Source organism: Gorilla gorilla, chromosome 22 (assembly GCF_029281585.2).
Source record: "Gorilla gorilla gorilla isolate KB3781 chromosome 22, NHGRI_mGorGor1-v2.1_pri, whole genome shotgun sequence".
In the NCBI taxonomy this organism is placed as follows: domain Eukaryota; kingdom Metazoa; phylum Chordata; class Mammalia; order Primates; family Hominidae; genus Gorilla; species Gorilla gorilla.
The window spans coordinates 27,601,518-27,625,617 of record NC_073246.2 but is presented as its reverse complement, the minus strand read 5'-3'; the positions used below and the strand labels follow the sequence as shown (position 1 = coordinate 27,625,617).

At 40.5% G+C, this 24,100-nt stretch overlaps 1 protein-coding gene across 3 annotated transcripts in view; it reads right to left on the bottom strand.

The window, feature by feature from the left end:
* JAM2 (junctional adhesion molecule 2) overlaps positions 1–24,100 on the bottom strand; it is a 75,591-nt gene that overhangs the window by 13,478 nt on the left and 38,013 nt on the right. For all 3 annotated transcript variants that reach the window (XM_063702780.1, XM_004062620.5, XM_055373960.2), the window contains exons 2-5: positions 17,349–17,414; positions 11,045–11,152; positions 7,114–7,266; positions 2,327–2,529 (exon numbers count right to left, since the gene is read on the bottom strand). In XM_063702780.1, coding sequence (XP_063558850.1) covers positions 2,327–2,529; positions 7,114–7,266; positions 11,045–11,152; positions 17,349–17,414 — 530 coding nt within the window. The remainder of the gene's footprint in view (positions 1–2,326; positions 2,530–7,113; positions 7,267–11,044; positions 11,153–17,348; positions 17,415–24,100) is intronic.

Sequence of the window (24,100 nt, the reverse complement as noted above, 5' to 3'; positions counted from 1 at the left end):
ATGCTTTTAGAATATTCACCATGAACTCAGGGCCAAGGTTACATATAAATAATACGTTAGCCTAAACCCAAAATGATCTTCCAGCATATTATAGCTGGTAATTAAAAGGAAGTCATTGGCTTCCATACACTGGAGTCTTTGTTGTTCATTTCTCACATAAGAACCCACCCTAGTTCAACCCAGGTGCATTCCTTTGACATCACAAGCTATTTCAAGGGTTGAGGTTAGCTGAGGAAAGTGAATCTGTATCCTCTCAGACTTGCCTTGGGGCTTTTACCAACTGCCCTGAGAAAAAATAAATTTGAAAAGTAAATATAGCAAAGTGTGACAGCAGGTTTTTCTGCCCAGTTGCTCAGTGTAAAATCACTCAGACCTGCTGACTGCGCCTGCTGACTGCTGAGAGGCCAGAGCTTAAGTAACTGCATCCAATAGGCTTTATTATTCAGCCACTTTAGCAATTTGCTTTCTTGTTTATCAGAAGATCTGTTTGTAAATGTTATTGTGCACTTGTAGATGAAAGGAATGAAGCATTATATCCTCCTTTCAAAATTCATTAAAATTGGCTGGGTACAGTGGCTCACAGCTGTAATCCCAGCACTTTTGGAGGCCCAGGCGAGCGGATCACTTGAGGTCAGGAGTTCAAAACCAGCCTGGCCAAAATGAAGAAACCCCGTCTCTACTAAAAATACAAAAATTTGCCAGGCATGGCGGCAGGTGCCTGTAGTCCCAGCTACTCTGGAGGCTGAGGCAGGAGAATTACTTGAACCTAGGAGGCAGAGGTTGCAGTGAGCCGAGACTGCGTCAATGCACTCCAGCCGGGGCAATAGAGCGAGACTCTGTCTCAAAAACATTTTAAAAATTATTAAAATTGTTATCAGCACGCCTTTAAGTTTTTTTTTGATAATCGCTGTCATAGTGATTCTGCGTTGCTGGAAGGCAGACAATTTTAAACTGACATAGAATATTACATTGACTGAATTTTTTTAAAAAAGCTTCAAGCTTAATGACCCTTTTTTAAACTTCCACTTCTATTCCTATAATCAAAGATGAAAAAGTAAAATACTTTTTATTTTTAAATGTAATTAGCTTCACAGAGCTTGCTTATAGATTGTCATCAGTATTCCTAGAAAGTCTTTCAATAAGAATATTTTACTGGAGGAAACAGAATATCTGGACTCAATCTAAAGTAATAGATACTAAAGTCACAGAGTCAACTGTTGTTGATCTACAGTCATGGAAATATATAATGATATAGGAATCCTACCATGATTGACTACAGCTACTATTTTCACATGGTCAGGGTATCCCCAAGCAAGTTTTCATGCATTTTCCTGATGTTGTAAATTGAGGCTGCACTTAGTAATTTTCCAGGCCAGAAGACAGCTGTAGATAACTGCCTGATTCATCATCATGAATCAGGCTTAGTGGGCTTTGGGGCACTGTTACTTAAGAAGGCAGCATGCATTTTTTTTTTTTTTTTTTTGAGACGGAGTCTGGCTCTGTCACCCAGGCTGGAGTGCAGTGGCGCGATCTCTACTCATTGCAAGCTCCGCCTCCCGGGTTCACGCCATTCTCCTGGCTCAGCCTCCCGAGTAGCTGGGACTGCAGGCGCCTGCCACCATGCCCGGCTAAGTCTTTTGTATTTTTAGTAGAGACAGGGTTTCACCGTGTTAGCCAGGATGGTCTTGATTTCCTGACCTCGTGATCCGCCCACCTCGGCCTCCCAAAGTGCTGGGATTACAGGCGTGAGCCACTGCGCCCGGCCGCGCAATTTTTAAAGTTTATAGCACATGGTAGTACTCAGTAGTCTAGGTATTTCTAATTCCTAGGAAATACCACCTATATAAATGAAGGCCTCCCTGGTAAAAGGGTTAATGCACTTTCCTAAGTCACAAGCGAGTTCACTGCAGCAGCAAATAATAAACATTTCCTTTAAAGAGCCAGAGTTACTACCAGGAAGTAGCTTAGGGTCTAGGAAAATCTTAATTGGTATCATTTATAGGATTATCAACTCTAGAATCTTTTTAAATTCTGAAAAGATAAACACACAGCCTTTGCTCCTTTGTTTCAGGAGCCTTTGCCCCTTTGCTCTTTTACTGGTCCTTGCACACTCAGCTCCCTCAGTCTCTGTTTTCTCTTCCCATGTCCTGTAGTAGCTCTTTCCATCACTTCGTGGTTCAAGTGCTGCCATCTTTCCTGCTGCCCCTGCCTCTCTCCACTTAGCAAGCAATGGTATCAGTTCTCTATTAAACATCATCTTAAGTTCTAATAATTTTTTTATCCAAATGCAAGACAGTTACCAAGTCAATTCTTGAAATGACCTTACCAGAGTTCCAGTTTTTGTATTCATTGTGTATGAGCTGTTGGTGCTTTGGGAGCCAAGTCTGGGATTTTCTAGCAAACGGATGCCATCCTTAAACCATGTGTATTCAGGAGCTGGATTCCCTTCTTTGTCTTGACAGCGTAGCTCTACCACAGTTCCACTCAGAGCAGAAGAGGGTACTTCACATGATGGAACTGCTGGAGCCACTGAACAATGGAAGTCAAATGATATTGGTTATTTATAAGCTAATCAAGGTTGTTTATTTTCTTCAAAGCTGTTGACTTTGTCTCTACAATCAATGGTTTTAATAGCCAGGTAAAGAGGTGTGATTACTGGACCCTGTGATAGAGACTGCTTACTTGTCCAACAAACCCATCTTCTTTCTTCATGGGCACACAGTCGACCACGTTTCCCAGCACTCTTGTTGCCAGATGGGGTCATATACATGAGTTCTGGCCAATGGAATGTGGGAAAAGGTGATATATCCCATTTCTGGGCCAGACTAATTAAAAACCTCCCACATGTTCATTCATATCCTCCACCCCCTGCCACTACCAAGTAGGTGTCAACAACAATGGTGACCTTGGAAAGTCATGTATTGAAGATGTCAGAAGATTAGGTTGAGTCTCTAATGATTTCATGAAATAAAGTAATATGGCTCCTCCACCACTGTCCCAACTATTTAGGCTTTACTTAAGTGAGAAAGGAACTTACTATTAAGCAACTCACTGAGAGTTAAGGGCTTATCTGTTATAATACTAAGCATTACTTTAGCTTATACAACAGCTATTCTTTATTAGATAAACAATCTCTACTGTTTTCTTCAATTGGTTTATTACCACTTATATTTAAAAGAAACCTAATGAGAGAGAGAGAGAGAATGTGTGTGTGTGAGAGAGACAGAGCGAGAGAGAGAGTGTGTGTGTGTGTGTGTGTGCAGATAGATTTTTTTTTTTTTTTTGAGACAGAATCTCACTCTATAACCCAGGCTGGAGTACAGTGGCGTGATCATGGTTTACTGTAGCCTCAACCTCCCGAGCTCAACCGATTGATCCTTCCACCTCAACCTCCCCAGTAGCTGGAATATAGGCTCGAGCCACCACGACCAGCTAATTTTTAAAAATGTTTTTGTATAGACAGGGTCTCACTATGTTGCCCAGGCTAGTCTTGAACTCCTAGGCTTAAGCAATCCTCCTGCTTTGGCCTCCCACAGTGCTGGGATTATAGGCATGAGCTACCATGCCCGGCCAAACCTGAGTATTTTTTTCAGGCCCAGTACTCAACTGTAAATCTCATTCTGTCTAGAACTGGCCAAGTTAGAAAATACCTGGTCCAGGTATTAGGGCTATTCTGGTCTCAGGGATTGGAAAGTAAACCAAACTTCATTAGGTGACCTATTTATTATCCAGCAAAACCCAGAACTGGCCATATTCTAAGGTAGTCTCCCAAGATTGCAGTATTTCTACTGCAGAATTCTAAGGTGGTCTCCCAAGATTGCAGTCCTTGGTATAAATACACTTTTTTTCCAGTTATTCAATCAAACACTAATCTAGGTACTGTAGTAGAAAGACTTTGGAAATGTAACTAAGGTCCCAAAACCATTGTCTCTAATATAGGATGATTTCATGAATGGGTTTGACCTAATCACATGAACCTTTAAAAGCAGAGAGTTTTCTCTGGCTGATTACAGAAGGGAAAGTCAGATATTCAAGGCACAAGGAGAAGGCTAGGTGTAGTGGCTCATGCCTGTAATCCCAGCATTTTTGGAGGCCAAGGCAGGAGGATCTCTTGAGGCCGGGAGTTTGAGACCAGCCTGGGAAACATAGTGAGATCATGTCTCTACAAAAACAAACAAACAAACAAACAAAAAATGGGTGTGTGCCTGTTGTCTCAGCTGAGATGGGAGGCTGAGATGGGAGAATCACTTAAGCCAAGGAGGTTGCAGTTGTAGTAAGCCGTGATCTGGAAGACAGAGCAAAATTTTGTCTCAAAACAACAACAAAAATGAAGTACAAGAATTTGATATGCTTTTCTTTCATTGAAGATGGAAGGGACCATGTAACAGGGAATGTGGTGGCCTCTAGGAGTTGAGTGTGGCCCACGAACTGATAGCCAGCATGGAACAGGGTCCTACAACCACAAGGAACTGAAATCTGACAACACCAAGAATGAGCCTGGAAACAGATTTTCCTCGTAGCCTGTAGATGACAACTCAGCCTTGTCAACACCTTTGTTTCAGCCTTGTGATACTTTGGGCAGATACCCAGTCTTCTTGTTGGACTTCTGCTCTACAGAACTATTTAGTTGTTATGTAACACTAGAAAATGAATAAACTGGCCAGATCTGCTGCAAGGTTTTCTGATTTAAATTTCTCCTATACTAGTGCATCACTAGTATTTCAGAAAGAGCATGAACAACATGAAAAAGGAAGGGGGCTCCCTCTCCCTCTCCCCCCCCCTCCCCCCCCGTCTCCATCTCCCCATGGTCTCCCTCTCCCTCTCTCTCCACGGTCTCCCTCTGATGCTGAGCGGAAGCTGGACTGTACTGCCGCCATCTCGGCTCACTGCAACCTCCCTGCCTGATTCTCCTGCTTCAGCCTGCCGAGTGCCTGCGGTTGCAGGCGCCCGCCGCCACGCCTGACTGGTTTTCGTATTTTTTTGGTGGAGAGGCGGTTTTGCTGTGTTGGCCGGGCTGGTCTCCAGCTCCTAACCATGAGTGATCTGCCAGCCTCGGCCTCCTGAGGTGCCGGGATTGCAGACGGAGTCTCGTTCACTCAGTGCTCAATGTTGCCCAGGCTGGAGTGCAGTGGCATGATCTCGGCTGGCTACAACCTCCACCTCCCAGCCGCCTGCCTTGGCCTCCCAAAGTGCGAGATTGCAGCCTCTGCCCGGCCGCCACCCCGTCTGGGAAGTGAGGAGCGTCTCTTCCTGGCCGCCCATCGTCTGGGATGTGAGGAGCCCGTCTGCCCGGCTGCCCAGTCTGGGAAGTGAGGAGCGCCTCTTCCCGGCCGCTCATCGTCTGAGAAGTGAGGAGCCCCTCCGCCTGGCAGCCGCCCTGTCTGGGAAGTGAGGAGCGTCTCCACCCGGCAGCCGCCGCCTGGCCAGACACCCCGTCCGGGAGGTGGGGGGCGCCTCTGCCCGGCCGTCCCTTCTGGGAAGTGAGGAGCCCCTCTGCCCGGCTGCCACCCCATCTGGGAGGTGTACCCAACAGCTCATTGAGAACGGGCCATGATGACGATGGCGGTTTTGTCCAATAGAAAAGGGGGAAATGTGGGGAAAAGATAGAGAAATCAGATTGTTGCTGTGTCTGTGTAGAAAGAAGTAGACATAGGAGACTCCATTTTGTTCTGTACTAAGAAAAATTCTTCTGCCTTGGGATGCTGTTAATCTATAACCTTACCCCCAACCCCGTGCTCTCTGAAACATGTGTTGTGTCCGCTCAGGGTTGAATGGATTAAGGGCGGTGCAAGATGTGCTTTGTTAAACAGATGCTTGAAGGCAGCATGCTCGTTAAGAGTCATCACCACTCCCTAATCTCAAGTACCCAGGGACACAAACACCGCGGAAGGCCGCAGGGTCCTCTGCCTAGGAAAACCAAAGACCCTTGTTCACTTGTTTATCTGCTGACCTTCCCTCCACTATTGTCCTATGACCCTGCCAAATCCCCCTCTGCGAGAAACACCCAAAAATGATCAATAAATACTAAAAAAAAAAAAAAAAAGAAAAAGGAAAGGGAGCTGTTTTAGTCTTGTAACTTAGGAGATTATACACCACCAATGAAAGAGAAGAGATCGTGTTCTTCCACAAACTACCATCTTAAGCTGTTACTATCTATCAGTGATTCTTTTTATTTTTATTTTTTGAGAAAGTCCTGCTGTCTCCCAGGTTAAAATACAGTGGCACAATCATAGCTCATTGCAGCCTTGAACTCCTGGGCTCAAGTAATCCTCCAGCCTCAGCCTCCCAAGTAGCTGAGACTACAGGTGCATAACAACACAAATGGCTTTTTTTTTTTTTTTTTTTTTAGAGAGAGCGATATAGGGGACTCACTATGCTGCCCAGGCTGGTCTCAATCTCCCTGACCTCAAGGGATCCTCTCACTTCAACCTCCCAAAGTGGTGGGATTAGAGGCATGAGCCCCTGTGCCTAATCTATCCATGATTCTTATAGAAACTAAACATACTGGTTTTGGAGTTAACCCCATCTGGATTCAAATCTTAGTCCAGACACTTTCTAGCTGTATGGCCTTGTTAAATCATTTAACTTCCATTTGGTCATCTATAAAAATCATATTAATGAAGATGAAGTAAAATTACTTATGTGAAAAGGGCTAACATATCAGGTATATAATCAATGTCAATTTCCTTTATTTACCAAATGACTTCTAATCCTACCTTCAGTCTACTTTTTTGTGTGTTATTGCTTCTCCACCATCTCATGTGATACTGCTTTAAATGGTTGGAGAAACTGTGTATATGCTGAAAACTATTGAAAAATAAACTCTCAGGAAAGATACTCCTATGTATATTGTAGGATCATTAGGAATTGCCTCCATCTTTAACAAAGAGATACTTTGTGATAATGCATTACTAAAATTTCAGCAGCCAATGAGGAGAGGGGGAGAAATGGCCAAGAGATTGCCAGGAAGGTGATGCTTATGGTTTCTGTAACTTGACTGGTTGAGGCTCCCAGTTGATGCTGGCATGTTTATGGACCAGTGCTTGCTTGCCCCCAGGGCTGGGTGGTGGAGAAGGAGTGGGAGACGTAGTCACACATATACATGCACATCACCTAATACTTCCAGAGTGACTGTATCCTCTTCCAGGTTTTGGCCTTGCTCAGATGGGGCACTAACTTCACAACGATATTTCCCCGCATCACTTCTTGTCACATTTTTGATCCGGATATTGAAATCTATCATCTCAGCTCGATTTTTAAAATCACCTTTTAGAAAAAGAAGACATTGATGTTAGTAATAATCCAAGTAGCTTTCTGAGTAATACCTTCCTCTAGTCAGTTCATTTAGTAACCAAAGCATTTATTTCCCTTTTAATAAACTCAAGTTTAAAGCCTAAAAGTTGTATATAGATGCTGTTATTTAAAATTTTTCTTTTGGAAAGGACAGTTTTTAAAATGTTCAAAAGACCAGGCGTGATGGCTCACGCCTGTAATCCCAGCACTTTGCGAGGCCGAGGCCGGTGGATCACTAAGTCAGGAGTTCAAGACCAGCCTGGCCAACATGGTGAAACCCTGTCTCTACTAAAAATACAAAAAATTAGCTGGGTGTGGTGGCGGGCACCTGTAATCCCAGCTACTGGGAAGGCTGAGGCAGGAGAATTGCTTGAACCCAGGAGGCGGAGGCTGCAGTGAGCCGAGATTGTGTCACTGCACTCCAACCTGGGTGACAGAGCGAAACTCAGTCTCAAAAAAAAAAAAATTTCATAAAAGCATAGTTTTATATTCTCATATTTTATTTCATTTTGATATCTAATTTTAGTTTCCTGGCTAACTTTTTTGGCAGTGTTGTAATGCCTATGTTCAACCTTATACTTCTCACTGAATCAAAATTTTGAAATCTTTATGTGTAAGGTTAATAACTGTCAGTTAAGCAGTTCACTGAGCAATTAATGTTTTTGTCCATATGCAGTCAGATCTAATTGCTGCTGTAAGATAGTCATAATTTCTCCAGTTTCAGTCTAACATATACCTTATAGTAACAAGATGCAGGTGTGTACATATTTTCTAATTAGTTGGATGGCCCTTAACAAGCCATTTTAAGTCTTTGCCTTCACTCACATAAAACAGGGATAATAATATCTTTTTAAAAAAATTTACTTTCTAGGTAAGCAGACATAAGGCCATGTGAAAACATTTTGCTAAAAGTTGCTACACAAACATAAGGCAAAATTTGTAAGGTATTGTCATATTAATTATTTTCTAATATTTAACTGACCTTTTTCTAATTTAACAAACATAAAAATTGCATATTTTCAGAACTACAAAATTCAGTAGTTATACAAGGTGAATTAAAACAGTAAAGTTGGTCATAATAATAAGTTCATTCATGTATGTTTTTATGTAATTATATTAAGAAATAATTATAAAATAGGTAAAATTTAGTGAAAGCATTGCTATTTATTCTGCTTAGGTGGTCTTGCCCATATCAGTGGATTGTCTGGCACTGGCCACTCCATCAGGTACTCAGACAGTCATATGGCCCATAGATTTTGTCAAACAGATTTGGCAATACAACTCTGACCTGTCTGTCAGTCCATATGCCAGATCAAGCATGTCAATCTCCTTGTCAGTGATTGTGTCTAACTTCTGAAATATGTGCTTTTCAAAAATAAGGTGACAGAGCAAGCCAAGGTTCCCTGCCATGCAACAAACCCATCAATATCTACATTATTTTCAACCACAACATCTAGCAAAGAGTCATCAACTTTTCCTTTGTTTGTTAATGTTTCACCGTTGGTTTATAAAGTGGACTGTTATTTTATCTTCTGAGCTGCTCTGGGCCTTCACTGACGTGTTTGATCTCTGGCTGACCCCAGTGCTCCCACCCCATCTCCAAGTGCCCAGCTCCCTGGCAGGCTGTCAGCTCCAGCATGGGCCCTGTGAGGAGCAGCTGCCAGCAGGCCTGGCCACTGAGGCCCTTCCACATTATGTATATAAATTTTTTTTTTTTGAGACAGTCTTGCTCTGTTGCCCAGGCTGGAGTGCAGTGGCGTGATCTTGGCTCACTGCAAGCCATTCTCATGCCTCAGCCTCCCAAGCATCTAGGATTACAGATATGCACCACCACACTGGCTAATTTTCATATTTTTAGTAGAGATGGGATTTCACCATGTTGGCCAGGCTAGTCTCGAACTCCTGGCCTGAAGTGATCCTCATGCCTTGGCTTCCCAAAGTGCTGGGATTACAGACATGAGCCACTGTGCCCAGCCCCATGTTATATTTTAAAGAATTGAGCTCAAATGCTTGCCTCATTCCCTTTCTAGTTCCCTTGTAAAAATATTCATGTCTTCAGAAAACCAGGTAATCTGGTTTATTTGACTGGAACAGTAACTTTATGTGTGGTGGCTCATGTAACACTGCGGCACAAGAAAAGATGGTTAAAAACATTATTTTATTTTTTGATAGTAACATATTCAGAATTAAAATAGTGTTTTGCACCCGGTGTGGTGGCTTGCACCTGTAGTCCCAGCCAATTGGAAGGCTGAGGTGGGAAGATTGCTTGAGGACAGAAGATTGAGGCCAGCCTTGGAACATGGCCAGATCTCATCTCTTTAAAAAAATGTAAAAATTAGGCAGGTACAATGGCTCAAATAAATAGTGTTGCATAAAATAATAGTTTTGCATTTCTCTATATGCCAGAAATGGCAACTACAGAAAATTCAAGTGAAGACAGCTGTGCTATTAAAACCTTACAGCTAGTAGTCTTATCTTGACAGATAAGAACTTGAGGGGATATTTTCAATTTTCTATAAACTTCAAACATTTTCACTTAATTCTTTAACATTAAAGAAATACATAGTATTTTAAAATCATAACATGTTTATTACACTTGTAAAATTGTATTTTCAGCTTTAGAAATATTTATAATGGAAAGATTCAAGCATACACAACATTAGAAAGTAGAGTGAATTGTACCTCAATGCATCATTGACCAGCTATAATAGTAATCAATGCATGGTTTATCTTGTTTCATCTGTATCATTAACCACTGGTTTATTTTGAAGCAAATGGACATTATAACGGTTCATCCATCATTATCAATATTTTAAATTATAAGTTCATCACATATTCAATGGCAAGAGTACGTAGTAGAAGGAAATGTATAACAAAAGAGAAAAAAGAAAAGAAAGCACTTGATAATGGTTGCTGTCATAACCTACCCATAAGTCTTAACTCCCTGAGCTTCTCAGTGATGGCCTACCTTTCAAATGGAGTTAAGGAAATAGGGTGACAGCATTATGACTGAGAAGCAACCTTCCATTTCCAAATCACACCATTTTTTAATTCCTTTCTCTCAGGAGTTTATCTATAGCCAGGCAAGTGGCTCACACCTGTAATTCCAGTACTTTTGGAGACTGAGGCAGGAGGATGGGTTGAGCCCAGGAGTTCAAGACCAGCCTGGGCAACATAGGGAGACCTCACCTCATCTCTACCAAAAAATAAATAAATAAATAAAATTAAATTAGCTGAGCATACTGGTGTGCACCTGTAGTCCCCACCTACTTGGGGACTGAGATGGGAGGATAACTTGAGCCCTGGAGGTGGAGGCTGCAGTGAGCCATGATCATACCACTGTGCTCCAGACTGGGCAAGAGAACAAGACCTTGAAAAAAGTAAGAAAGGAAAGAAAGGGAAGGAAGGAAGGAAGGAAGAGAAAGAAAGAAATAAAGAAAGAGAAAGAAAGAAAGAAGAGAAAGGAAGGAACGGAGTTTAATCTACTGAGCCAATAAGAGCAATTGCATTTTGCATACTTTATGCCTGAGTTGAGAGAGAGAGTCCAGGGATTCAGTGGGCTTCATCTCCCTCTGTTCTCTGCTTTTGTGGCTATTGTGTTTTATGTCTCAGACATGGTTGCTTTCATCTCACACTTACAAAAACACATTTTCAGTAATCAGTCATGTCCTGATCTCATTTGCCAATTAAAGGATCCTGGTTGTACTTGGCATTCTCTTGCTCACACCTCTTCAAGCCTACAGCTGCTTACCTTGAAGAGTCTGTTGATAGTAGACAAAGGAGACACTCCGACCCAGTTTCTTCCACTCTAATCTGGAGGAAACAGTCTTCTTTGGGGTTTTGCAGGCTAAAATAGCCTCTAGGAACAACAATAAAAATACTTGTTTTCTAATTGTCCCCATGAATTTATATTTTACTTAACTAGGTAACAAAATTTTAAACATCTTTAAATTACTCCTTTATAGTTTTATTCATTCATTCATAAATTACATCAACAGGTCCCATGAATTGGAAGCATTCTAGCTCTTCCACATAGTAACTGTATGACACGATGCTTATTTCCCTGGTTATCAAGTTTGAGTTTTCATCTGGAAATGGGCTAGTATTTCACAGAGTTGTTGTGAGTCTTCAAATGCAATAAGATATGCAAAGCACACAGGCTTGGACATAGTAAGGACTTAACAAATGGCAGCTATGATTAACTATGTATCTTATTATTCCCAGTGTCAGTCTTGAAGGAGTCTACCATCTGGTAGAAGAGGCAACTAAGATAATGGCATTTCAGCCCAGTGTTGCTGAATACCAGCTATGCAGATGGTGATTCATGCTTAGTACCCAAGAAAGGCACTTAATCCAGCCAGGGACATGCTGGGAAACTCAGAAAAGTTTCCACAACATGCTATATTCTCACTCAGATCCCTTCTTTGTCAACCTTCTCTACAAATACATTAATACATATCCAATATGGTCTCCTAATAAATCATTGATTTTTACCCCCAAACAACTGCCTATATAACCTTGCCTCAGTCCAGATAATTATTAAAGTATTAAATCTTAGCATCAAGTGTAACTGCCTCAATGTAGCTAAGTTCTTTTATTACAAGAAATTTACTGCAATTGTGTCATTAATACTTGGAGCCTCCAAAGGAACCCCCTTCTTTTCACTGTCCAAACGAGATGTCTGAGAGAAAAAAAAAAAAAAAACACCCAGTGCCAGTCTGGGAACTGCTTCAAGTTGCCAAATGGAAACCTCCAGTTTTAAATATTTTTGAAAGTATTTTTTTAACCAGGCTCTCTAGAATGTCAATTCCATGTTTCTGAAATACTTTTTTCCCACAAGGCATATGGTTTAACCTAAAAAAGCACAGTATCTTTGACCAGAAATTATTTTAAAATCCTTTTCATACCTTTTATTTTAATGTTAAGCAAATGAATGTTAAAAAAGAATGCAGAATATTTAGTTTCTAATTTTTTTCATTCCACACATACTGCTGGACATACAAAAATGGAATAAAAGGTAATGGAAAATAGAAAGTAGGGCAGAGAAAAGAAAGGCAAGGAAGAAAAGAACCAAAAGTTGTTTTCAAGGATGTCTAAAGTTTTTAAAGCAGGTTTTACATTACAAAGAGACATCATTTTACAGACATGTTTACAATTATGCTACAAAGACAAATGTGTGCTAAGGGACCTGTCTGAGGAAACACAGTTCTGTTCTGTTGATTAAGGAGAATGGGTGGTGACCTTCCGGAGTCTTGAGTTGTAGATAGGTTTCCTTCCGGTATTTTGTGAGTTTCCAACAATTAAACACACACCCACACTCATTTTTAGCCTATTCCTCATGTCTTCTGTGTCTTAAGAATAATTTTACACTTAAATAATTGCATTGTTTTACATATTTAGATACGCATGTGCGTGTGCGTGCGTGTGGGCGCGTGCACACACACATACACACACACACACCCCCCTCCTGGTGAATTCTTCCTAATTTCTGTCCTTATTGCGCTGTGGAAAAACCTCTATGAAACTTATACTAGAAAATATAGCAATAATTTTCCTAATTCCAGTGACTTCACTCCAGCCTCTCTCTCGCTGGCCATGTAAAATGTCGAGAAATGGTTTATCCAATTCATCCAAAATAGGTTGAGTACTTACTGTCTGCCATGCATTGTTCTTGAGCTGTATCAGTGAACGAAACAAAGATCCTTGCCCTTTGGGATCTTACAATTTAACAGGGGAAGTCAGATAAACAAGAAACATAATAAAGTGAATTACTTAGTACGTTAGCAGATGATGAGGGTTATGAAGACAAAAGAGAGCAGAGCAGAGTACAGGAGGTTTGAAAGTGCTAGGGACAGGGCTACAATTTTTGAAAAACGGTAGCCAGAGTTCACCTCATTTAGAAGGTGATATTTGACCAAAGGTTTAAAAGAGGGAGAGAATTCATTATATGGTTCTTTGAGAAAGAAGATCCCAAGCAAGGAAAGAGCCAGTGCCTAGGCCCTTGGGTACTAATGCCTTGATTTTGAACTTCTAGCCTCCAGAACCATGAGACAATAAATTTCTATTGTTTTAAGTCACCTGGTTTGTAGTATTTTTAATGGCAGCCATAAGAAACAAATGCAGAGAATAAAAATACTGGAATCATGGGGTCAATATCTGAGGATAAGGAAGTAAATGAACTTACAACCTAACTCTCATGAATTCTCTTCTCTCTCTTCAGCCAAAATTCAGTACTTATGCCAGCATAATTTTCTGTATCAGGCTTTAGGGTTATCGCGCTATAACATGGTAGCTTATAGCAGAGGCTTCGGAGTTAGACCTCTACCATATACTCCGTATGTGATATTGGGAGAATTACTTTTTTTGAACATTATATCCACATCTGTAAAATGATAAAAAGAACAGTACTCATCTTACAAAGTTGTCACTAAGATTAAATGAGACACTATATTTACATGTGTGATGCACATGGCACCACCTTACATATAGTATGTGCTCTGTAAATGGTCATTATTGTTTTCACCCTTGAGGAATTTCTCTTAGTTATAGTTGCAAGCTTGCCTTGACGTAGAAATATATACTTTATACCATCACAAATTTACCTATAAATCACTCCAATTTGAAATAAAATGTTATCTCTGTAGGAGATAGCAAAAAATATAGATATAAATTATATTTTCTCGACCTAAGGCATATTAAAAACAGGAAAATATGCCAAGTCTTTTCTATTAAGGGGACTATTTCATTGCCAAAATATCTATTTCATTTAGATCAAGAAAAGAGAATTCTTTGTTTATAAAAAGCATTAGCAACAACATGTGGCAAAATAATCACATTTAGGAATCGCATAGATAGAATCATTATGAATTTTAATTTTCCTGGATTCTGTACTGCTAATTATCCTTTGATTTCATTCTCAGGGCTCAAGTTAAAAATCATCAAAATCTTACATAACACAAAAAGAGAATTGATACTACCAAAGTAGCTCTGACTTAGCAGAAATTACTTCTGTGAAGAAATGCTTGCCATTAAACTCTAATTTATAGCTTTCAGGTTCAGACTCCCTTTGCAGAGGGCTGCTCATGTAATTTACAAGCCTGGCAGAGCTGCCCTGATTTCAGTCTCCTTCTGCTCTTGGCACTATCATGGGAAGTGATACAGCACAGCAGCTCTGGAAAGAAGGAATTAATTCATAATTTCTTGACCTCAGAGAAACAAGGCATAACAAATGAACAAATAGGGTGAAACACACATACACATATAGGCAAATCATAAAATATTATAGACTTATGGCAAAATTAAGTTACTGCATCTAGTCCTAAGACTAAAATGTAGAAGAAACAGAAATGTATTTATGCCTTATGAAGAGCCAAAACTGGAATGATGGGGACACATATACAATAGAATTAAAATGAAATTCTTAATTAAAAAGAGGTGAGATGAAACAAGAAAATAGAAAACACTTATTTTGGAGTGAGATTAACATTTGCTTGCAATACATTATGGAAGGATTTTCTATATTAAAAATAAAACATGCATTAAAAAGTAATGCAGATGGGTACAGGGTTTTGTTTTGGAGTGATGAAAATATTTTGGAACTAGGTAGAAGTGGTGGTTGCACAAAACTGTGAATGTATCAAATGCCACTGAATTGTTCACTTAAAAACTACAAATCTCAGGTTATGTGAAATTCACCTTGATACATTTTTAAAAAAATAATGTAAAGTTAAAGAATATAATTTTGATGTCCTAACTCAGATATGATGGGAGAGGATATACATCCACTGTACCCAGTTGGACCCAGCATTAAGAACCTCCGAGGAAGTGAGAAGTGGAACTGAACTTCACTTCCTTTGTCCCTCAGGGACATCCTGGTCCATTTACCCCTCTCGCAGTCTGTGCTCACCCTTGTGGCCTTTCCAGCTTTCGTTCTGGCATCTCACCCAGCCCTGTTTATCCATCCTGGAGGTGCTCCATAGTCCCAAATTCCCTCAATCATTAATTTCCTCTTCCCACCTCTCTCCATTTAAAACTAATTCATACCAGAGTGTTCTATAGCTTAAGCATATAAAATGTTAGAACTTAAGAGAACTTAGTTAACCTAATAATTTTTAAGTAATTTGTTATTAAATTACTCATTTTTTTAAATGATGAACTTTTTTTTTTTTTTTTTTTTTTTTTTGAGACGGAGTCTCAGTCTGTCGCCCAGGCCTGGAGTGCAGTAGTGTAAACTTGGCTCACCGCAACCTCCGCCTCCCAGGTTCAAGCTATCTCCTGCCTCAGCCTCCCAAGTAACTGGGATTACAGGTGCCCGCCACTAGGCCTGGCTAATTTTTTTAGTAGAGACAGGGTTTCACCATGTTGGCCAGGCTGGTCTCGAACTCTTGACCTCAGGTAATACACCTGCCTCAGCCTCCCAAAGCTTTGGGATTACAGGTGCGAGCCACCGTGCCTGGCCATTTTTTTTTTTTTTTTTTTGAGACATTCTCTCACTTTGTTGCCCAGGCTGGAGTGCACTGGCATGGTCATGGCTCACTGCAGCCTCAAACTCCTGCACTCAAGTGATCCATCCACCTGCCTCAGCCTCCTGAGTAGCTGGGACAACAGGTGTGCACCACGTGTCTGTCTAATTTGTTTGGTTTTTTGTAGAAACAGGGTCTTCATGTTTTCCAGGCTTATCTCAAACTCCTGGCCTCAGGAGTTTGAGATTACAGGCATGAGCCACCACTCCCAGCCAGGACTGATTCTTACTACAGCATATTTTTACTTAACAAGCACATATAATTCATATTATGTGTTAGGCACTATTGAAAGCACTATGTAAATATTAACTCATTTAATTCCCCCTACTCCAGGCCTTTACTTCAATCTTTGTCTCTTTCCTTCAAACCTATCTTTCTCCAGCTCCAGGAACCTAAGACATACCTGATGATGAGAGATCAGACATTTAGGATCTGTTTCTTAAATGTTCATAAGCTCTGGCCTAAACAAGTATTAAATTTAAGAAATAGTAATTATTCTGATTGTCCAATATTATTAATTGTATAAAAGATAAAGGATCCTTTGGAAAAGTAGTAGGTGATCAATATTTGAAATAAACTTATAGGGCAGGTGTGGTGGTTCATGCTTGTAATCCCAGTAGTTTGGGAGGCCAAGGTGGGCAGACTGCTTGAGCCCAGAAGTACAAGACCAGCTTGGGCAATGTGGCGAAACCCTGTTTCTACAAAAAAATACAAAAAATTAGCCAGACATGGTGGCCTGTGCCTGTAATCTTGGGTGGCTGAGGTGGGAGGATCACTTGACCCCAGAGGTAGAGGTTGCGGTGAGCCGAGATCATGCCACACTGCACTCCAGTGTGGGTGACAGATGGAGATCCTGTCTCAAACAAAATAAAGCAAAACAAAACAACAACAACAACAATGAAAGCTTATTAAAAAGCCCATATATAGGTTACTAGTTTCTTTTGACAATTTTTTAACTGTGGCAAAATAAACATAAAATTCAGCATCTTGACCATTTTTAACTGTATAGTTCAGTAGTACTAAGTATATTGTTGTGCGTATAACAATCTCCAGAACTATTTTATCTTGCAAAACAGAAACTTTATGCTCTTAAATTAACTCCTCCTTATAAACATTTTTAAGAAGCTAAAATAGATAAGAACATGGTACCCCAAAGTAAGCTATATTAACATCACCTTAAATACACAGAGTGGAGTTTGAAGTGTTCATTTCTATGTATCATATCTAGCTGGCTAGAAACTTTCCAAGCTCTCCATCTCCCAGTTTCACAAATTAGATTTGCTTTGTTGCAGATAATTTAAGTTATAGGAGACCTTCTTTGCACATCTGGTCTTTTATTGAATATCGAAAATTTCCACTGAGGAGGTGGAGTAAATGTTCTTGAGGTGGAGTCAGCATGAAGCAGCATTTCAGGCAGAGGAATTAGTAGAAGGTAAGGCAGAGAATCCCAACAAATAGAAAATAACATCACACGAGTCACTCTCGTGAGTTATTTAAACAATACAGCCTGTGAAAATCAGTAAGATACTGTACCTTGGTACTCTACTGCTGTGACTACTTGTTGGTCTTTTGGGGCAGAAAACCCATAGGCCTTATGATCTGAAAGATTAAAACAGATAGGATAATTAAAATTATACAAAACTTCATTTTCAAATGTCTGAATGGGATGCAATAGTCAAGAAAACTGTCCTAAAGTTTGGTGACAAGTTTACCCAATTCATAACACATAGTTTTAAAGTATCAAAATAGGAAAAAGCAAACGAAACTATACATGTTTATTTTCTAGACTGTAGCTTTGGCCTTTAAGCATTTTCCAAAGTAGAATCCATGCATCTATTTGGACCCCACCCCAGACAACACACTCTTGCCAGCCCGATCATTGAAAAATAACTTACATCCTTAATTCAGCTTAATATGCAATCTAGTGTCACACGGTATTGCCCCACAAATAAAAGCTAATTCTCTTTAGTGCTTATTTAAAAGTATAAAGAGCTTTATGAATTTATCCTTGACAATACCTATGTCATATAGAAATGAGTCATTTTACATACTTTTGATGAAATTTGTATATATATAATAAATGTATATAAGCTGTATATGAAATTATGATGAAAAATTCAAGCAGAACATCTTTATTTTTTTCTCCAAAACATTTCAATGATTTTTGAGAGCCGGTCTATAGACTGAAGTAACTGACTATGGTGGCTACCGCTACTGTGATCTAATAGTTACATGACGCTACTGTTGCTTATTATCACTCCCTTAAACGAACACAAAAATTTTCATTTAAAAAGGCACCTTTGATACAGATAGGAGACAGGGAAGTACTGGGTAGAAGAAGGCAGTTCCCTGGCAAAGGCCCCACCCTCAGGCCTGGAGACCCGTGACCCTAAAAGGGGACAGGCATTCCTGTTTTCATGCCCCAAAAGTTGCCTTTTGTCCCACCATGCCCCTGTCCTGTACCTATAGAAACCCCAAATCCCAGGTTCTAGAAGCAGATGAGCAGGCGAGGAGAAGAGGAGACAAGCAGACAAATGGCGGAACAACAGGGCAAAGAAAGATAGATGAGGAGAGACGTCTGAACACCGAGAGGAGTTCGACTGGGGGTGGTCAGAGAAGTGTTCGGCCTCTGGATGGCCAAACTCCAGGAAAAGACCATCTTCCCACTCCATCCCTTCTTCCAGCTCCCCATCCATCCTGCTGAAAGCTACCTCCACCACTCAATAAAACCCTGCATTCATCCTTCAACCCCGTGTGTGACCCGATTTTTCTGGGATGCTGGGAAAGAGCTCAGGATACAGAAAGCTGTCACACTGGCCCTCGGCCCATGCGAAAAGGCAGAGGGTCCGTTTAGCTGGTTAACACTCAGGCCATCTGTGGATGGCAAGGCTAAAAGGGCACATTGTAACACACACCCACATGGGCTCCTGCAGCTGTCTGTCTGCATGCTGCCCCTCCCCTCAGGGATTCAAGCAGCGGTGGCTACAGAACAGGTGAGCCACACCCCTGTCGCACGTCCTGCGAGGGGGATCAGGGAACTCTCCCATTTCACTTTCACATACTTGCTTTTATGCTGTAAAATTCAATATTCAAAATAACCTGGTGTGGTAGGCATTATTAGTACTAAAGAAGAAAGTATCAGAAAGTATCAATATAACTTTCTAATTCCGTCTTTGATCTATATCACTTTCTTTATGGATGTCATTCTATACTCCAGTGTAATGACCACGTTTAAAAATAATTTAAATACTTTCCTATAAGTATACATATCTAAAATATAAATGCTACAAGTGCAAGTCTGTTGCCTGTTATAGTCTCTGAAATTAACACAAACACTCAGAACAGTGCCTGGCATAAAGCAAGACACAATAAATGTTTGTTGAATAAATGAGCCCATTCCTTATTGTATACTAATGAGAAAAGTCCAGTAAATGAGGTTGGATCAAACTGATACTAAGGAAGAGTTCCTGAAGGCAAGCAATTCTTTTTTTGTTTGTTTTGAGACGGAGTCTCGCTCTGTCGCCCAGGCTGGAGTGCAGTGGCGCAATCTCAGGTCACTACAAGCTCCGCCTCCCGGGTTCACGCCATTCTCCTGCCTCAGCCTTCGGAGTAGCTGGGACTACAGGCGCCCGCCACCACGCCCGCCCGGCTAATTTTTTGTATTTTTAGTAGAGACAGGGTTTCACCATGTTGGCCAGGATGGTCTGGATCTCCTGACCTCCTGATCCACCCACCTCAGCCTCCCAAAGTGCTGGGATTACAGGCGTGAGCCACTGTGCCCGGCCAGGCAAGCAATTCTTTGGGGAAAGTATTGTAAGTATACAATATTGGATTGGTATTAATTGTTTCAAACTCAGAATAATGCAAAGCATTATTGTTGGTTGATATGGTTTGGCTGTGTCCCCACTCAAATCTCATCTTGAACTGTAGTTTCCATAATCCCCATGTGTTGTGGGAGGAACCTGGTGGGAGGTAATTGAACCATGCTGTTCTTGTGACAGTGAGTGAGTTCTCGCGAGATCTGATGGTTTTATAAGGGGCTTTTCCCCACCTTCACTCTGCACTTCTCCTTGCTGCTGCCATGTGAAAAAGGATGTATTTGCTTCCCCTTCTGCCACGATTGTAAGTTTCCTGAGGCCTCCCCAGCCATGCTGAACTGTGAGTCAATTAAACCTCTTTCCTTTATGAAGTACCCAGTCTCGGGTATGTCTTTATTAGCAGAGTGAGAACAAATACATTGGTCATCTCAAGTAGACAATTTAGGCAAAACAATCCAACTGCTGTCCTTCGTTATTCACCCAAAAAATTATACATGATATAAGGTAAGAATGAATTAAGCCTATCATGAAAATCTAAAGAAGGTTATTTCTCGACTATATATTTCTATAATTTACTTAAAATGCTATTTCTCCACTCATGCTACCATCTGTTCTCTGTCTTCCTGTGGTCTACTGACCCTGTTTTTACCAAGACGAAAATGACCTATCTGTTGGCATATCTAACGGACACTTTTCAGTCTGTATCTTACCTGACCTCTCTATGACATGTGACTCTGTTGACTGTCTTGTATTCTGTAACTTGATTCTCTCCTAGTCTTCATCCTTCTGTTCTGATCCTGGTGCTTCATTCTGTCTGCTTTGTGAGTTCTTCTTCCTCCTTGTTCTGCCCATCCATCCATCCATCGATCGTCATCCACCCATCCATCCAGAAACTGCTTTTCTGACTAAACTACCTCCTTTTTATGGAGTATTTTGTACTCTCATTGACCCAACTAGCATTTATTTGCTAAAAAGTCATAACTCCACATCTCCAGCTCCAATCTGTCTCTTGAAATTAAATTTGTAAGCCCAGCTTTCTGCTGGACATCTGTATTTCCATTTCCCACAATTACCACAAACTCATAGGCAAAACTCATCAGCTTGCCCCCAAACTTTGTCTTATTTTTACAAATCCCATCTCTGTGTAAAGCATCACATTCCATGTGGCCACTCACACCAGAAACTTAGGTGCTGCCCATGATGCATCCATCCTCTCATCCCTTCATTCATCAGCTTCCATCTACAGACTAAGAATTGTGAGTCATCCATGAAAGTGTTCTGAAGTATTTTTCCTTCCATCTCTTTCCCATCTCTCACCTTTATGCCACAAAGTGCTCAGGGAAGGGATATGGACAGCCAAACCTGAGAGAGAAAAATAGGGTATGTTCTGCCTTTCCACATCAAAAGTCCTAGCCATTAGATTAATGGAAAACATTCACAATTTAGGCAAACATTTAAGAGAAACCATCATGAGTAAATTACACCTGCTTTCCAGACTTGGAGTACAGAGAAGGAAGTAACTTAGAGGACAAGGACCTTGATGGACTCTTGAGAAAGGATAATAATAGCTAACATTTATTAAGCACTTGGCGCTTTACAAGTATTAACTCATTTGACCCTTACAGTTCTCTGTGGCAGGGTACCATTTGTACTCACATTTTTGAGGGTGGGAAGACTGAGGCACAAAGAGAGTAAGAAACATGGCCATGATCATAGAAGAAGTAAGTGGTGGCGTTTGGCTTTGGACTCAGTCAGTACCTGAAGCCCACATAGTTAATTACTGTGCTATACTAGGCCCACACCGTGTTCCCCCCAAGCTGAACACTAACAAGGATTGCAGATTAACAAAGATTCCAGGTGGAAAGGTTCATGGTCTAATGAAGACAGGAGAGTTTGAGAAATTGGTGGTTAGAATGAAGGCAAAAGACTGACTCTGAAGCACAACAGGAAGGTGGAAGCTAAGAGGCTGATCTAGGAAAGTAGGACACCAACGTAATCCCAGAGGGGAGGTCTAGGTGAGGGCTTCTTCATCTTGACACTATTGATATCTGGCACTCAATCATTCTTTGTTGTAGGGGGCTGTCGTGTGCACTGTAGGATGTTTTGCAGTATCCCTGGCTTCTATCCACTAGATGCCAGTATCACCATGCCCCCAAGTGATGACAACTAAAAATGTCCCTAAATATTAGCAAATGTCCCCTGAGAGATGGGTGTAAAGAAATCACTCCTGGTTGAGAACCATTGCTCTAGACTTAGACCAGTTTGAACAACCAGGAACAGGAATAAACCAATAGACTATAAAGAATGGCAAAGAACCATGAATTCTAGGATTTTGAAAAGTTTGTATAAAATCAGAATTGTATAACTATGAAAGAGAATTGATTATACTCCTGGAAAGGAGAGAGAAATCTTTCATATGACATGACAACCCTTCTTTGATTTATTCATCTCTATATATCAACATGTAAATTAGTCTTCCATTGTGCTAGATTTTATCACTCCTAAGGAGCACACGCTATTCTGGAGAATTTTTTTTTCCCTTAAAAGCCTGGACAGCAAATCTAATTGTGAAGTTAAAATTTGCAAAACTACTTTGAGAGGCCAAGGAAGGAGGATCACTTGAGGCCAGGAGTTTAAGACCAGCCTGGGCAACATAGTAACATCCCCCATCTCTACAAAAAATTTTTAAAAATTATCTGGGTGTGGTAGCACCTGCCTGTAGTCCCAGCTACTTGGGAGGCTGAGGCAGGAGGATCACTTGAGCGCAGGAGTTTGAAGCTGCAGTGAGCTATGATCGCACCACTGCACTCCAGCCTGGGCAACACAGTGACTCAAAATATATATTTTTTTAATTTGCAAAAGTCTGTGGGACACAAATTACTAGATTTCTAGTATAACAGGAAAACCAGTGATATGCAGGTTCAATAGCTCTAAATGGCAAACATATTCAACAGGGAAACTGGCAAACGTGGTGTCTATGTGAAGAGTACAGGACTGAACTGATCCTTTCTATTGACAGCTGTAAATATGTCTGTAGAAAGAAGTGACCCATGTGGCTCAATCTTAGAGAGGTGTCAAGTCCACCAGGGAGTCATTTCAAAAGAACTCTTTTGCTTGTATATTTCAAGAACCATGAAAGGGGTCCATGCAATCTTTTTAAATATCCTTTTCCATACACTTTGATCACATAGCAGCTGTTCTTTCTTTTCTCTTTCCCCATATCCCTTTCTTCTCCTGCATTCCTTTATTTCCTAGCTTCTCTTCTGCTTCCCACATGTTATAGACTCCAAAGATAGAGTCTGAATCTTCAGAGAGCAGAGGAAGGAATGAGACAGGAGACCAAGCCAGAATCCTCTTCAGTGAGGTAGGGAAGACGGGACCTACCTTGTTGCTTTACTCCTACTTTTATTTATTTTTTATTTTTTTTAATTTTTGAGACTGAGTCTCGCTCTATTGCCCAGGCTGGAGTGCAATGGTGCAATCTCGGCTCACTGCAACCTCCACCTCCTGAGTTCAAATGATTCTCATGCCTCAGCCTCCTGAGTAGCTGGGATTACAGGCATGCGTCACCACACCCGGCTAATTTTTGTATTTTTAGTAGAGACAGGGTTTCACCATGGCTGTTCTCAAACTCCTGACCTCAAGTGATCCGCCTGCCTCGGCCTGCCAAAGTGCCACCGCGCCTGGCCTACTCCTACTTTTGATGACAAAATCTCTGAACATTTTTGCCAGTGATTCCAATGCCAAACCATTGTTCTGCGAAACTTTCAAAGTATACTTTGAAAAAGTCTCTTTGTCTCCTTTAGCACTGTGTGAATTAATGCCCTCGGAGAAACTCTACTTATGACTGACAATTCTTGTGATTTCTGAAGTATTTTAGTACACTTTTTAGAGAAAACAATGAAGACTCAAATTCCCTGAAAACCAGTCAAGGAAAACCTCGGGGCAAAATAGGAAAAGATAATCTTTGTTCCCTCTGTATCATCATACCTTTGAACTTTTCAAACATCACACTGCCTACTGAGAATGTTTATTTTCTTCAGTAGGTTCTGGCCTTCCTTCATTTCAGGCAAACTTTAGTACACTCGGAGATTATAAGATTTAGGAACTGGGTTTCAGGAATCATTGAGAAAGAAAATCATTTTCTCTTTCTCAATTCCAGTTTTCTACTTGTTAAAATTTCCTTTAAGAAACATTTCTTAAATTGTCAAAAATTACTATAAAATTTCTGTGAAAAATAACAGCTGTTAGCTTCAAGAATTTTGTTAATTCCCTTGTACATTTTTTATGTGTATATTAATATTTGAACAGAAAAACGATGTATCACAGATGTTAAAAAAGAGGATTAGCTGAATTGGCAAAATTATGTAGGCAAAAAATTATAAAGGGAATTAGCTTTAATAAATTAATTATCGGTAGTATTTCTTAGTAGCTGAATATTTATTTCCATTTTTTTTTCTTTTGTGT